Source organism: Crinia signifera, chromosome 4 (genome assembly GCF_055691185.1).
Source record: "Crinia signifera chromosome 4, ASM5569118v1, whole genome shotgun sequence".
Lineage (NCBI taxonomy): Eukaryota > Metazoa > Chordata > Amphibia > Anura > Myobatrachidae > Crinia > Crinia signifera.
This window is the reverse complement of record NC_139220.1, coordinates 170,274,077-170,291,586: the sequence shown is the minus strand read 5'-3', so window position 1 is coordinate 170,291,586 and position 17,510 is coordinate 170,274,077. Positions and strand designations below refer to the sequence as shown.

The 17,510-nt window shown below is 39.2% G+C and overlaps 1 protein-coding gene across 1 annotated transcript in view; it reads right to left on the bottom strand.

The window, feature by feature from the left end:
* LAMB1 (laminin subunit beta 1) overlaps nt 1-17,510 on the bottom strand; it is a 65,089-nt gene that overhangs the window by 28,869 nt on the left and 18,710 nt on the right. The window contains exons 8-25 of the mRNA XM_083182948.1: nt 16,812-16,932; nt 16,364-16,552; nt 15,835-16,014; nt 15,631-15,743; nt 14,787-14,866; nt 13,738-13,873; nt 13,502-13,660; nt 12,972-13,099; nt 12,513-12,633; nt 11,869-12,067; nt 9,978-10,121; nt 9,303-9,534; nt 8,925-9,088; nt 8,225-8,449; nt 6,466-6,683; nt 5,825-5,921; nt 1,235-1,604; nt 360-535 (exon numbers count right to left, since the gene is read on the bottom strand). Of these exons, the coding sequence (XP_083039074.1) occupies nt 360-535; nt 1,235-1,604; nt 5,825-5,921; nt 6,466-6,683; nt 8,225-8,449; nt 8,925-9,088; nt 9,303-9,534; nt 9,978-10,121; nt 11,869-12,067; nt 12,513-12,633; nt 12,972-13,099; nt 13,502-13,660; nt 13,738-13,873; nt 14,787-14,866; nt 15,631-15,743; nt 15,835-16,014; nt 16,364-16,552; nt 16,812-16,932 (3,052 nt within the window). The remainder of the gene's footprint in view (nt 1-359; nt 536-1,234; nt 1,605-5,824; nt 5,922-6,465; nt 6,684-8,224; nt 8,450-8,924; nt 9,089-9,302; nt 9,535-9,977; nt 10,122-11,868; nt 12,068-12,512; nt 12,634-12,971; nt 13,100-13,501; nt 13,661-13,737; nt 13,874-14,786; nt 14,867-15,630; nt 15,744-15,834; nt 16,015-16,363; nt 16,553-16,811; nt 16,933-17,510) is intronic.

Below are 17,510 nucleotides of genomic sequence, written 5' to 3'. Positions count from 1 at the left end.
CTGTGAGATGTTCAAAACATGCACTACAAATGCCAGCGTCGCTCACATTTGTAATATAAATTCAAATAAAACATGGTGTGTAAAAAAAAGATTATATTTCCTATATAAGGTAAACATTACAGGTCATTGTGATGAATAAATATGTTTGCGTGGTAATTTTCACACCTATTTTCACAAATTTACTTGGCACTCAAAGGGTTATTCCACATCCTGCACGGCTGCTGAACTCTGACTTCATTACATCCATCCTATAGTTGTTTAAACAGCTAAAAGTTTTAATGATTAATGGCTACCATATTAAACCAGAATTAGGATTATGGTCTCACCTGAAAGACTAATGTAGCTCATGTAAATCTTACCTCTAACATTAGAAATCTTCATGTACTCCAGTTGTTCACCAAGCTCTTTCAGTGCTTTGCTGACACCATCTGCGTCTTCCTGCAAAGCTGCCACTGCAGTGGAGCCATTGAGGTTGATCTCTGCCAGCTTCTGCTCCACTTCGGTCACTTTTTCCGAAACCTCTGATTTAAGTTTCCTATAAACCAAGAGTCAGATGTTACCACCTTCTTATGATACAACCATGATGTCCTTCTAGGCACTAGTTATAATCAGCACTGAATGCCTTAATGTTAAAAACTTCATGTTCATGTTTTATCATTTAAAAACTTCTATATCACCACCGTGTACTATGCTAAAGAGCAAACAATATTTTACAGAATTATTATTTTTCGTAATTACAAGATTAAGGAGGTCATTCTGAATGGCTCGCTAAGCAGTGGTAGTTCGCTGCTTAGCGAGCCTTCTGACGATGCCCACCAGGCAAGAGAACTGGGCCACGGCTGAAGTCCTGCACGCCTCCAACCCACACTGTGCGAGCACCATGGAGACTATGCAAGTCTCCAAAGGCGCCAACACAGAAGCACTGCACATGCGCTTATGGGAACATGCGCAGTGATAAAATATCGGTACGAACACAGTCAATCGGAATCAGGGTCTAAGTTTGTATCATTATCTTGCTAGCATTCAGACCAATAGGTTATATAAACGTAACATTTCAATTGAAAACATGGTATACAGTAGGTGTGTGTTTCCCACACATTCAGCTGTTGTGACACAAAGATGAATAATACACCAACCAAAACAGATGCATTATTCATCCTTATGTAATGTTAATGATAACATATTGCAATTCTCCTGATTTGACTCTATGAATTATAACCAGTCTGCAACTTACTCTGCCTCTTCAAATTGGTTATCAATGTCTTTAAGTCGCTGAGCAGCAGGATTCTGGGAGATAATGCTCTTAACTTCCTCTAGTTTTTCCTGAACCTGGCTGATGGTTTTCTGGTATGGTCCAACAACTCCAGTGATTTTCAAGGCATTGGTGCGGTTTAGAAGTTTGTTTGTCCTGTTGGACAGCTCTTGGATAATAACATCCCATAGGGCAAAACACTTATGACAAGGTGCACAATTTGGGAAAATTCCAGAATAACCACGGGCACATTTATCACACCGCACTCCCTCTATGCCCTCATTACAAATGCAGTGTCCAGTGGATCGATCACACTGAAGGGCCTGAATGCCTCTCGAGTCACAATCACAGGCTACAAAAAAAATAAAAAAATAAAATAAAAATCAAACAAGCATAAACCTTTCAATAATGAATCAATACTGAAGAATAAGCATAAAATCATTCTAACATATAGTAAGTGTACATTTTTACCTAACTAGATATTTTGACCTGAGGCAGTTTGAGTAATATGCCAATTAGTGAATGTCTTGCATGAAATTGCTTTGTGCATGGACAGAGAAGTGGGCACATCCATTAGCGGCTATACAGTTTTGCGCAATTCATGGCATGTGCACCTGGCTCTGCCTGGAGAAACAGGGCAGGGAAGAAGCAACATCTATCTCTCTCTCTCATATATATATAATATACACACACACACATATACATATGTGTGTGTATGTGTGTCTTGTGTCTGTGTGTCTCTGAAAGTGACACTACATCTCTTACTCTCTCACATGCACAATCACAGAGGCAATCACAAGGTAGCAGACTAGCTTTGAAAGCATTTGCTTCTAGAGTGCTTACTGGTTCTAACATATGCCACTTATTTTAAGGGTACGTTTGCACAGTTGCAGATACATGCAGACACATACATTATGCACCTGAGAAAGCCATAATGACAGCAGGGGGTCAAGGGCAGGTGCAAATAATGATGGCTATTGCTAGCACTTTCATAAGCTGCACTGACACTCATTATTGTTTTCTTCATCCTGAAAATATTCTAGAATTTTTTTTTAGCCTTATACCTGAGAGCAGAGTTATTTCTGATGTATCTGAGCAAACCCCTTTGTGCCTTGGAGAAGCGCCAACTTGTCGTGTCCCCCTCACCCAGGGTCACATCCCGCAGGGGTTGGTGTTGGAGGTCAAATCCCTACTGGGGTTTGTCCCCCCCCCGCCAGACAGACAATTTGACTGCAGCCTCCTTGGATCCCCAAAGAACCGGACTAAACAGCACATGCTTGGCTAGGGAGAAATGTGGTGGCCAGTTGGCAGGTAAGAGGGAGGCTCAGATACACAGGCCCGTCGGCAATTGGTAAAGGTTCCATCCCTTCTCAAGTTTATCAAACGTTAATTGAGGGATATTGCCTCTGATATTTAAAAGGAATACAATTGAAAATAAAAACTTCAAATTTAATAAAAATGTGAAAAAAAAAACACAAAAATATTTCTAAATTTGCTATTTCATTTTCAAAACTTTAAGAAAAAATTTAAAATTAATACGGAACTATAAAATAAGGTAAGATTATCTTTGACGAGAAGCAGAGAATTTCTAATAAGAGCAATTCTATGCTGCGATTCCCCTCCCCCACACCAAATTTTACCCAAGTAAAGCAGTTCTCCACAAATGTCTACCTACACTGTCACATGACAACACCTCACCTCTATACAAAGGCTGTTGTATGATATTCAGGGGCTCCGAATTAAAAAAATTCTAACATTGTTTAAAACGGCTATGGTTTTCAAAGTAATAATACATGAAGTGATCAGGGTTTGACGTTAATCATATGCAAATACTAGGGAAGGGGTTTATTTATATGGTTGCACAGATGGAATAGATCCTTTCTTCTTACAACAAAACCTTCAAAATCCCTGCATAACACCCAAAGTGATTAGAATCTCCTGCCAGGACTTTGTAAGAGGAATATTTCCTTTAGCACACAAAGAGCCTTCTCCAGTGCGGGTCTTTTTAGAAAGATCAAAACTTTGGGAGAGTCACTGAATAAAAAGACCATTAAACATCACAAAGAAAGGAATGCCAAGATAAAGTTACACATAAAAGTGATCTTTGGTCTTCAGAAGACACTACAATTACGTCCTTTCATTTAGGGTTGATATTCATTTAACTTGAATATATGTGATTAACAATATATATCTTTATTAAGCTAAAACACACACAATAAACATTTTCATTGGTAAAACAATGTCCTTCATTGTTGGAAGATAAAGCTAAAATTAAAGTGCTCCCATTTCTGTATTTTGTCTGACAATGCTGGTTTTAAGGCTTTTCATTGGATATTAGGTTACAGTTTTATTAAAACATAATTTAGAAATGATGGCAGAATACTGGCATGCACAGATTTAGAGTAATCTTCTAGTGAATATTAAGTAACAAAAGAGAAAAAAAGTCTAAAATACAACAAATTAAATTTATACAAGTCTGGAAAGAAAAAAAAAAGTTGTTTTCCTTAAAAGAAGTCATACATACTACTGATGTAGGCTTGTAAAAAACACAGAAATATAGAATACACACACATGAATGCAAGTTAACAGTATAAATGTAAAAAAGGGTGAGTAGTGATATTTTTTAAAAAGAAAAAAATCAGGTGAACAAAGTAACAAAAATACATATAAAGTGTAAGTCCCTAACATTCAAAGGGTTCAAGTCCAAGATGTGGGACACCCCCATGCCAGCCCAAACAAACCTCCCCAAGAAGCACACTAGTGAGTAATAGTAATGAAGTGTTCAGTAATGAGTGTTGGATAAGTGAGGATGCACTAGGCCCTTGATGGCTAACCTTGACACTCCAGATGTTGTTGAACTACACATCCCAGCATGCTCTGCTACAGTCTTGCCATTTCGCCATGCTAAAACTGATGCAGGGCATGCTGGAATGTGTAGTTCAACAACATCTGGAGTGTCAAGGTTAGCCATCAAGGCACTAGCCATTTATTTGGGGAATATAACATTCTAGGTGCAATAGCCACTTGTCTAGACTAACAGGGAATTGTATTTTTATGGATCCTCATCTTCCAAAAAAAAAAAGTAACATGGACCGAGCTGGCGATCTGATTGATGAAAATGTCTGGTAGTCATTGCTGACGACACATTCTTTGGTAAATTGTTGCCATAGAAAAGTAAATTTGTATTGCCACATATCTCCTGGTGACAAAAAGTATAACTTTTGTATTTCTTCAATAAATAATTAGAACATGATAAGACCCAATGATTCAGATTTCTCATTATTGATAGAGATACTGCAATTTTAGCAGCCCCATCTAAGTACATTTATATGAGTGGTCTGTACAGAACAATTGTATGTTTGCATCCATTTTAAAAATTATATTTTTATAGTATTAAATATTTACATACAGTAAATTGATTAATTTTGATTAATTTTGTATTTAATGCACAGAAGCAATTCTGAAAGGAAACAGAACAAACAGAAAACCAATTCTAAAAGTCTATTCACCCACGCACCCATGATTCAAATAAAATAGCTTTATTACTAAGTGAACAGTTAAGACTTTGTTCTGGTTTGGCACATCTTTGTTGACCAGTCTTTACAAAGCATTATCTGTTCTACAACATGTAGGCCATAAACAATACACAATGACTTCAATTATAAGCACTAACTACTTCTCTATAATTAACAAGCATCAGATGAATTTTATGCATACAAACAAGTGCCAAACTGGCGAAAGCACACTGACTTTCCTAGGCAAGAGTCTGGATGCGGCAAAAATAACTAACTACCAACTGACATGTATTTCCTGGAGAAAAATCACATAATTCAGAGGTTGTTTTAAAAAATCATCTACATGATTGCATTTCTGTGGAGGAGATTAAAGATTTATTTAGTTAGTGATTTAAGGAGAGACTTGTGTATTTAGAGAAAAAACTAAATTAGAGTCTAATGAGCTGTTGGAGTTAAATAATGCAGGTTGGAACTAAAGAAAATGCAGCTTTAATTGTTCTACTAGTTAATCCTCAGTGACAATGATGAAATACTCCACTTACTTCACAGCTAAATCCCAATGAGAGACGAGTCTTTGATCTTATGTCACAAACATGCCCATTATCAGTACATGTGCATTAAGTGTACTTGTTCTATGCACTTTAGTCTCATATGTACACAATCCTTAAATTAAACGCTAGGGTTTGTTTGATCTAACCATATACAGCTTAAAGTGACCTCATTGACAGAACATACATGTATATAACTATGTGTGGCTACTGTTCACTTTGACCAATGCTGGTCACAATCAACCTGGTTTTTCAGTGTAAATGATTGCCGCTTTAAAGGAAATAGGAAAACTCTCCCCAAATCTCTCACTTTCTGATTCTCACACCCGATTACATTTGGCCCAAAAGGTCAACAGAACTCAGACAAGTGTCCTATACATACATTATTAATCTAGAAGCAAAATATTTTAATGAACCACAGATTACATAAATAGTAATTTGTTAAGAACGTACTGCCCCACAAAAGATACATAAAAGAGACAGTGATGTAGAAACTAGCCATTCCTTACCTGTGCATTCAACATCTGGATTACCCCAGAAGAGCTCCTGGCACTCACTGCAGTTCCTCCCACCAAAGCCAGGCATGCAATGACACTGCCCAGTGAACTGTGAAAATAAGCCAAGGGAACAGTTAGTACTGTGACTTTCAGAGACCTTATTAGAATATTTGCATGTTCCAGGCACTGTGTATTATGGAACTTATTCTGGTCCATTCGCTCCTCTGGGCAGTCACACAGGGGAGCGATGTTTCACAACTGCGCATAAACTTTTAGGCGCATGTGCAGCCGTTTGGTGCAAGCGGGCGCACAGAATTGCTTATTCGCCATCCCGTTTGCACCTAGCAGTGTGGGTGAGGGGTGTGGGGCAGCAGCAAGGGGCTGTGCCCTCTTCCCATACAGGGAGCCTGCAGATCTAAGACACTATAGAGAGGTCTTAGATCTGCAAGCGTTTGAAAAATCATTTGATGGCTGGTGACCATCGAATGATTTTGTCCCCGCACTCAAGGCTGTGAATGGAGGTTTATGCTAACCATCCAGTCGCATGCGTGCGGGGGCAGGCGTGCGGCGTTCAGAGTACTCGCAAAGCTGCAATATTTGCAGCTTTGCTAGTCAACTAGAATTGTGTGTGTGTGTGTGTCACAGTCACTTACCTCATTACAAGATGCTCCCAGAGAACGACCTGTGTCACAACCGCATGGCTCACACCCACTGCCACTTGCCAAGTTCCAGGTGTTTGGTGCACAGTGGTCACAGCTTTGTCCAATAACATTGTTCAAACATGGACACTGGCCAGTGGTCCTATTACAGTGGCAACTGACATCTCCCTGGCAGTGATCTTGCTCGGTACCCAGGTAATTACAGACACACTCTGAAAATAAGAAACGTTACACTTGTTACCCCACACTCCTTTGTTAAATAGTAGTGTAAGGTTATGAGGCAGAATATGCAAGTTTCTTTTGACATGTAGCAATGGTAATGACAGTAAAAGTACAATATAAATCAATAGTGGGTCATTTCAGAACTTCTATGTATTATATAAACAATATTCAGGTTTCCCTCCTTTGCTACCTTCTACACAGGGCCTGATTAAAGGTTCAAGCCGCTGCTCTGGTCCTGCACGTAACAAGCCGGGACCAGAGTGAAGTGAATATATGAATATATATAAATAAAATTAAAATTAAATATATATTAATGTTCTTCAAGCACATGAATAAAAATAGCATGCCCCTTCACAGAAAAATAAATCTGATTTTTTGACACCAAAAAAATAATAAAAAAAAATACCTTTATTTTAAAAGATCACTTTCCAGTTCACCTTAAAAAGATGTCGAATGCAATATGGTGAATCATGGCAAAAATCAGGGAGAAAGCAATTCGCCATCCTAGCATTGAATACACTCTCGGCGAATCCCAGTGAAAACCCCATTGAAATACACCAGCGAATTGCAGCAAGCATGAAACGGAGAACTGGCTGGCATTCACTGTTCGCTTTCGGCGATCAGCGAACATTGAATAGGGTGAGTCAGATTTTCAGTGAAAAGGATTCACCGCAAGGAGTGAAAACAGCCCGATTCGCCGCAAAAAAACGGTGAATCGGGAGCTTTGAATACTGGCCTCTGTGTGGGCCCCCTCCTCACTAGCTAGTAGTGCAGGCGAGTAGACTGTACACAAAATTATAAACCACTTTATAGTTTTCCAGCTCACAACCTCCACGCTCACTGTCCATCTCTCTCTGCATCACCCCTGTATGCCTGCCCCTCCCCTTTACAATAGAAGCTCTCGTAAACATGGTCCTTTTCCTTCCCTCACTTATGCCATCATCTCCCTCCCACAGCCCACAACAGAACTAAACTTTTGGGTTTGTTCGACCGCTGTTAATTTGTGTATTATGACTGCAATGATTTGTTCTGTAATCTGTTTGCATTTTGGGTAAGAAAAGTGCATAGTCTGGCAATATTTTCAAGGGTGGCAGTGCCAGGTCTGGCAGAGAAAACGGGACTCCCGCGCAGCACACTGCGATGCTGTGTGCTGAGCGTGGCTTTGCCTATTTTTATAATAGGCAAAGCCAGTGATCTGGGGAAAGCACTATCTTTCCCAGCCAGTGATACCGACGTGCAGTACCCGCATCGCAATCACTACAGGGCACACACACGGAGCGATCCATGCTCCTTATCTAAGTGATCTAGTCAGATCACTTAGAAAAGGGGCTGAAATGTCCCTTAAGGCACAAAGCTGACTTAAGATTGTGTTCCTGAGCCCTGCAGAACTTATGGTGAGATCTGTCAGTACTGGCATGTAGTGATTAAATAAACCAGACACAGCTAAAACCTCACAGACAGAGATCATCAAGTTCAAAATGCCCCAGAAGTTGCAAACAAATGTATGTCATTACATAAAGCAAGATCTTACTTTTACAATCCTGAATAAGAGCATTGCCATAGTAGCCCGACTGACACTGGTGGCAGTTTTCACCCTCTGTGTGATGCAGACAGTTCACACATACTCCACTCTGTTTATCGCAAGCAAGTGGATCAGACATATCAATGTTATTGTTGCAGCTGCATTGCTGGCAGACGCCACCAAACTCTTCTGGGTTTCCAAAATAGCCAGAAACGCATGCGTCACACCGGATGCCTACAGAGAAAAAGAGAAGTCTATATATTTAGTAATCAGTAGCAGAAGTGCAGCCGTTCAAAAGCAATGGTCCTTATTTAGTCCATGATAAAAGTATTTGATCAATCAAGGGATTTTCCTCATCCATTGTAAAAAATGATTTTGGGACCTGGAAAGTCATCAGTGGTTCATGCACTGCCTCTTCTCTATGGGTATATTAACTAAAGTGCGGGTTTTCAAATGTAGAAATGGTGCCCACAGCATCGGATTTTACTTCTCAGTTGTCTAGCAAATATACCCCCTAGTGTTCATACAAAGGGGGTGTGGTGATGCCACTGGTATTTTTCTAACATGGGTTTAGAAATCGCTTCTAAATGGACTGTAAACCAACCAACCAACCATATTGCACAGACTCTCTTGGATTAATATAAATATAAATAATAAATATACCAATACACCTTATGTACAATGGAAGGAAGTATATACAGCCACATACCGGTATAGCCTTTGTTACATGAACATACAACATGTTCAGTTGTTGGGTCTTTGTAACAGCCACTGGCAAACTGGCGTCCACTCCCTGGTCCATCAGGACATGGGCAAGGCCTGCAGTGATCACCTGAACCTAGTCTGGGATCTCCATAATAGCCATCTAAACACCTTCAGAATATACAAAAAGCATATAAAAAACATTAGAGTGATTTTTTGACATGTTAAATGATACTGTAGTGATTGATATAAGTTTACAAAATCACAAATGCATGACCATCTGTATGCCATGAGATGCAGCAACACAAACTGCAGTTTAGGAAGAACTATTGTAAGCTGGACAATAAAAACGACAACATAAAACATAAAAAGAAAATTGCTTTACCTTTCGCAGCTGTAGCCATTAGTGTGGTCTCTACAGCCTGTGCACTCTCCAGTAAGTGCATTGCATTCATCTGTGTGTCCGTTACACTGGCACTGCTGGCAGTTAGGAAATCCCCAGTAGCCGGGCAAGCAAACATCACACTGGCGCCCATATGCACCATGAATGCAAGGGCACTGGCCAGTTTCAGTGTGACAGAAGGCGTGAGAAGATCCTTTTACATTGCACTCACAGGCTACAAAAGATATATTAAAAGAATGAAAAGCAAATATGCAATAGGGCATAAAACTATCCTACTCCCCTCTCCCCCTTCCCTCCAAGATGATAGACTATCAATGCTTATGGCTAATATAACCTATACAGACATGTATCAATGCTGTATACAATGGACATATAGCAGAGAATCTCCTGCATGCTAGTGGTAACCCCATATTGCTGGGTATCCTGTGTAACAATTTTATTAAATGCTACTTATTTTTTCTCTCAAAACAGAACATGTGAAAAGTAACAAAATGTGTTGCAAGCATTCTGTTGAATGACACCTAAACAATAAGTATACAAATTGCCAGTACTATATCCAATTAGTTCTATTAGTGAATATATAACAAAGATTCATCACTATGTATACAGAACAAAACAATGACAGTAATGGGATTTATTTATGTAAATGTGACCTACGTCTGCATCCGCTAGGTCCAAAGCCGTAAGTCCCCGGGGCACATTTATCACAGTTCCTTCCAGCCACATTAGGCCGACACTGGCACTGCCCACCATCTGGATCACATAAAGCGCTCAGGGAACCTTGAGGGTCGCACCGACATTCTAGATGTATGGTCAAACAAAGAAGAATTGTAACATTGTAAAGTTATGCCCATTTTCTTCAATCTCTCTGCCCACTATACCCATATAGTGTCATAGACTCCACTTTCCGCATGTATCTCCAAGCTCAGTTGCTACAAGTCAGTGGGAGAGGCATAAAACCTCTGAGAGAGAAGGCACAATCTATAGGCGGGAAATAAGAAGCTGGGGGCTTACTACAGTCAACTTTTTTATCTTTCTGAAAGGTTTTATACATATCCCACTGCAACTATTCCTTAGGTTTCCGTTTTGTTTCCAAACTGCAGTCCAGCTGAACAGAACCGTTATTTCTTATATCTGTGGTTTTTAGGCTTTTGAAAAGTGAGTATTTTACTGTTTACATTTTCAATAGTTAATTCTACATATAAATGTACAGATGTGTACTCGAATACCTATAATAGGATGAGAGATTCAGAAAGTGAGAGATTTGGTAAGAAATCTCCAGGTTTTTTAAAGTGCCAATCATTTACGCTGCAAACCCAGTTTGAGTTTGCAATGTAAATGATTGTCGCTTTAAAAAACCTAAAGCTTTCTATCTCTCATCCTATTACATTTCACCCCTAAGGTGCGTACACACGGGGGAGATATATTGTTCAGCAATATATTGCTAGCAATATATTGCTCAGTGTCTCCTTTTCATCAGCGACCAGAGATGGTCGCTGATGAAAGGGAACCTCTGCCGGCGGTGCCGGAGAGGTAATCAGCTGGTCGCAGGAGCAAGCTCCTGTGACCAGCGATTAGACCGGGGCTGAAAACGGGAGCGCGCACCCGGCGATTTATCACCAGGGCACACTCCCATATTCCCAGCGATTTCAGCCCCTATCGCAGACGTGTGTACATGGCTTTAGTCTCAATACGCCATGTAGCACAATGTTCCAGATCCCGTGCAAGTCTGTTAGCTATGGGCATCTGTTTTGCCAAAAATACATCTTAGTCGCAAAACAACCTCGTGACTGTACTAATTAAATTCATATGTGAGACTAGTATATATACTGTACAGTATGTGTGCAACTTCGCATACAGACACTCAATCACACACATATATATGAGTGTTGCATATCAAATTAATGAACAGTCTACCAGTGTGTTGTAGTCTAGTGGAGTTGTTGTAGTCTAGTGGAGTCTTATAGGATCTGGCCTGTTGAGAGGGGCTTTTTTGGTGCGACCGCAGCAGTGATGTATGAGAACACATTTTTATTAAGCTTGCTTTTGTTTTTAAACAAGTTATTTCCCATCATTTTCAGCAGGTAATTTTTGCCTAATCCTATCAACTGTAGTGTATAAAATAAGAGTGAAAACATTTTAGCTGCATACCGCATATGGTGCAGAAATGATAGTACTACACCATGGCTAAGCACTGTGAGGAAAACCTGCGCCATGTTGTGATTTATATAGCAGCGTATAACATTAGATATTTAATTCATAGCAAATAAATGCTGCTTCTGCTGTCATTTTGTGGAGAAGGGTGGCAAATGATTCTGTGCTTTGGAAGATGATAAAAGGACATTACAAAATGTTCTTTTTAGTATACAGTGATGTAAACCCAAGTGTTAGATGTGAGAATGACATGTTGTTTGGTTAAAAGGAAGCTTGTTCTTCCAAAATAAAAAAATACGATGATGTCTCCCATTGTATTAAATATAATGATAAATAAATGGGTAGAACCAAAATAAATAACTAATAGATATAAGCTGGCTGCATATTCACATACCAAGGCCCCCTTCATGTAGCACTGCAGAAATGCTTAGGAGGAACTCTTTGCAGACATCAGTGAGAGGAGTCTTCACCACACTCTGGCTATTCTCGGTACATCTGTATCTTTGGAACGTCTGCCAGGCATAACTGACATCATCCCCAGAGCCTCCCGTATTGAATAAGTCCAGGGACTTCACATGGGGCAGCAAAACAATCTGGGAAAATAATTTACAACTTCAATAATCTGTTCCTATTAGCATAAAATCAGTACACAGAAATATACTATGGTATTGTATTACGAATGTAACAGAAACAGAACATAATAAACTAGTCTAAAGCCACCAAATTATGGTTAGGGATGTAATTAAAGGGTCCAGTCCACAGCAAACATAGGTTTCTGGAAAACTTCAAAAGACTATGCTTGCCTGGAAATATACAAACCCCTCTCATTTATATGCTATTGTGGACATTTGCATCATTTTTAAAGATCATATCAAAGGTATCATTCATCCAGTCAAATGTGATGACTCATCCAGTCAAATGTGATGACTTCTGTAAGACATTAATCTACAATTGTAGTATCAAATAACTGGTATAGTTGCATTTGTGACTGGACATAGAAAACCAAAACTGAAATACTAACTGCAAAGATTTACTTACCGAGTCAATTAATGTGTAAGGATTTTCCACATTAGAGTTAATGGAATACCGTGGCAGCTTCAATCGGATTGTGTAATTAAGACCTTTCTCAAAGCATACAGGTCGAGGGAGGACAATATACCTGTAATTATAGTATAGCATGTGTCAGATGACTGGCTTTTGGCTGAAGAAAACCATGTCGATAATAAAAATAATAATAATAATAATAATAATAATAATAAAAATATATATAAACAGAAATAAAAATACATAAATAAAAAAGGTTAATAAATTGCTGCTGCCAGGGGAGAATGTCATACACACACACACACACACAAATAAATCACCATGCATTTCTATTGACACAACCACCATTAGAAGTGCATAGAGGCAACATGGAAAAAGAAAGACACTGTGAGGAACATGGACATCTAGTTCAATCATTTCCAAGCTAATGTACGGCACTGGATTCCTACGCACCGGGATCCTGGCGGTAATGCTACATTCTGGTTGTCATCACTGGGGATAGTATTACCACATCTACTGCTTGTGGAGATTAATCCTGGGCGTATAATTGTTATCACGGCTTCTTCCCATTGTTCTGGAAGCTGATAGAAACGCACACACATTGAATTAAATTGTAAAAGTTTATATACTCAATAGCAAACTAATTTTGGGTCAAATAAATATGGTTGTTAGAATGGATACCCTGAATAAATAGTCAGCATAAGATCGTGCCCCTGACAGACATATATGAAATTTTCTTTAGAACGATTATTCCACTTCCACTTTACTAGTCTAACTTCTGGCAGGGACTGTAGTCGCGGTAAATAAAAGACCTTACGGGAGTTACCCACAAGTCTGCATGTTCCTGATAAACCCCCATCATTACTTAACCCAGCTGGGATGCCTGTGCTTTCTAAGAAGGGAGATGTAGAATCAGACCCATTTATCCATCTAATTGGGGACATAGAGCAATCTAGACTTCAATGAATTTAAGAAGTGTTTACCTGTGGTTCATAACGAATCAAAATGTCATACTCAATCGATGTTGGGATGTTATTGATGTGGAATTCTAAATATGCTCCTTCTGGGACTCTGGCAAATCCAGGTCCTGTCCAGGAAGGGTCACGATCCTGAGGATGCAGCCGCTCAATCATTCGTACACCCTGTTGGGAAACACCACAGATAATAATCAGAACATAATTGTAATATATTAAAAAGCACAATATACCTAAATACTTACGGGGCCAAAATCTGCATCCTCAGCTTCATAGATGTAATGGTCTAAGGAGATAAAATAGAAGCCAGATTCTACTTCACTGCACCTACGTCCAATCATGTGTGGCCTACAGCGGCACTGGCCGGATTCAGGAGAACAGCTGCAAAGCAACAAAACAAGTAAAAATAAAACTTTACTAAAAAGCAAGTATACCAAGTATTAGGAAATAATCAAAAATTGTAAATGTGAATTGTATGTTCCCGATCATACAATAAGTCAAACTGCTATTTTTTGAGGAAACTAGATTGAACATGATTCTTTTACTTAAATGGCCATCTCTGTCTCTAGACAATCTACAACTATGTAATAAATAAAGTTTATAATTTTCCCAGAAGGCACTAAATAAAACCAGATAGCATCTCTTTTCCTTCCTGACCATCAATTCATATTATGGTGCCTTATTCAGAGTCAGTCACACTTGAAATCACAAAATGTGAGCATCTTTGTAACAGATTCATGAAAATAGGCTAATCTTAAAATGCAACTCCTTCCCAATCCTTGCTGTTGTATCAGGACAAGACGAGACTGGAATGAGATTGGAGTTTTAGCAAGTATTCCAAAAGATTAAAAATAGCAGCACACAAAGGAAACACATGACAGCTAATGGCCGGATGAGAAGATGGTAAGTGTCAAAGTTGATTGATACTTATGCAATGTTTAGTGAAGCAGACACAAGTTTGTTTTATTCAAAAACACATTTGCGCATGTGCAGTAAGAAGAAAATTGCAACTTGACATCAAATAAAACTCTCAAATTGGATTTCAGACTGACTGTGGAGAAGGCCCTACATACCCTAAGTGTGTGTCTCACCTATTTTGTGATGTGATGGAAAAAATGCAGATATTATAGGGAGAACTTAATTAGCATCCACAAACCTCATATATATATTTTTTTTTATTTAAACAGCTTGGTTGTGAAATTGTTTTATAAAGCTTTAGGAATTACAGTATGCAAAATAAACTAATCACTAATCATTCATCTTTTGCCATGTGAGGACCTAGTGAATGACTTACTTATTATCCAAGGAAGCCCCACGGTCACAGTCACAAGGTCGACAGCCATCCAAATCATTGCTCAACCCCCAAAACTCATTCTGTAGACAAGACACAATTATTGATGAACACAGAACTAATAGTATGTTTCACAATACACAAAAATATAGCAATAATATAGGGATGTATCTATATCCCAGAGTTTGAAATCCCGACAGAATGCCAACACTGGAAACCCAATGTTCAAAATCCTGATGAATCCCAGTGAATATTTTTAACCCTAATCCTAAAGCTAACCCAGGCTAACCCTAACCATCCCCTCTAACCTCCAACTCCTGCATCCTGGACATACAAGCCACTGCACCACTTGGATCAATATAGCCTGCACAGCTGAAAGACTACACAATGCCAAATGGTATTGTGTAATGGGCCTATTTTTATGTAACCCCTCCTGTTTGTTTGTGAACAGTGAGATCTGGCCTTCAAAGATGGAAGTTGCACTAGATACCAAGGTTTCCCTGCTTCTTCAGGAAGAAGACTGGTGAATTACACCATTTCTAGGTAGATAAGGACTAAGAGCACTCATGCACGTGTATTAAATTTAATTTTATTTTTAAATCTAAAATTTTCATTAATTAACATAAAGCGGTTGATGTTCCCATGGGAGCACTTGCCTCCCAAATCCTACTTTTTCCAGCAAAATGACCCACTTTTACTGGTGTTCAAAATAACTGCAGACTTCCTACATTACTAATGAGATCCCCTTGGCATCTTCCAAGCTCATTTTTTTTTTTTTGCAAACCTTTGAAATAGCTCAACTACTTTACATAAAAAAACAAACTTCCAAAATGTAATAAGTGCTTACTGTGCACTGGTCGCATTTCTTTCCTGTCACAAAACGTTTGCAGTAACAGTTGCCATCTCGAGAGTCACAGGAATCGCCACCAGGAATAGTCCCCAGAGGGTGGCATCCACAAGCTGCGCAAGAACAAGACAATATAGAGTTTAATAAAGCAGCGGACAACAGGTCACAAAACACATTACATTAACTATAACAAATATATCTTACGCTGGCATCCATCTGGATCTTCTGCATTCAAGTCATAGTGCCCCTCCTTGCACCGATCACAGCGTTCACCTTCCACATTTGTCTTGCAACGACACTGGCCAGCAATGAAGCCAATCGAGAAGTCAGAATAGCTGTCACATATGCCACCATTTTGGGAACCAGCTGGTTCACAATTACAGGCTGGAACAGGGACAAAGTACTGTAATTATTGCCACAAATAAAGGCATCAAGAAGAGTTTGTAGAACATGATCTTTCAGAAAACGTTATGATGAATTAAACCAAGGGAGAATACACTAACATTATAAATCAGCTTATTTTTCATTGACAGCAAATTTATTTCCCTGTACATTATTCTAAACAGGGAAGAAAAACAGTTCTGAGTTTAGAGAAGATCCATATAAAGTAATAACATTTCTCTTGAATTATCAACCCCATTAAAGCAAACAATAGCTGCTGTGATTAGGCAACGATGGAGGGCTGCCAGGATGAAAACGAGCGAGACTTTTTTTCCTGAAGGATCATACTTACGTTGACAGATGTTTGGGTCCCGGATGTCTTTGTCTGGGTGCTGATAGAAGAATGGTTTGCACTGCTCACAGTTCCGTCCCATTGTGTTATGTTGGCAGTCATCACACACTCCCCCACTGGTATTGCCGGTTGACATGTATACAGCCATGTCAAAATGACAGTGCACAGAGTGCTCATTACAATTGCATCCTGCAAGAAATAATGTCAATTGAGCCTAATATTGTATGCACGGGAAGGTAGATTCATTGGATCAAAAAAAGAATACTTAAAAACGACAGTCAGGCCAAAGACACATGAAAAGGAGAAGTATTGGAGCACTAAAGGAGAGAAGCACTAGTGGTGATAAAAGTACCACCTTGTGTACACATGACTGACCGTATGACAGTGTAGGCTATTAAATACATGCATAAGCACAAACAGAGAAGTGATAAATTATCTGAGAACTTACTTTTACAAGCATTGCTGCTTCGGCCTTCAGCTGGTCTCCAAGGCAAATCGTGGTAAAAGTCCAGACACTGCTCACAATTCAAACCTTTTGTGTGATGTCGGCAAACACAGCGACCGTGCACCTCAAATGCAAGAACAGGAAGTTGTTAGACAGGGGGGTCCATCTGTGTGCAGGTTATTTACAGCAGATACTTCATAATAAAGTATTAACATAATAGCGTGCAGTTAGCAGAAGTTCAATCTAGAGGGAAAATACAGCTAAAATATAAATAATCAGTTCTATCAAGCAATGCTGACTAAGCGCACATGCACACACAAACATACAATATTGTCACACATGGGAATAACAATACACGAGCGCACATGAGACATGTTATTCTGTAGACCTCTCACCTAGTGGAACAAGATGCCATTTCATAATGTAGATGTATTTCACATTCAGTAAATCTCTTATTGCACTGTCACCATTGTTTTCTACACAGAAAATACAATTCTGACAGAGATCCCTTCATTAATTACAAATATAACGCCTTTGAGGTGTTCCACCCTTTTGTATAATGATGATTATTGTACTGCTCCTCCCTCCAGGATTACAGATGCCAACTAACATGGGTGTTGTGAATACAGCACTTGAGTGTAGAATAATTGTGGACAGCATGTCTAGTCGGGTGTTGCTGTCACCACACACCTCACGTCATAA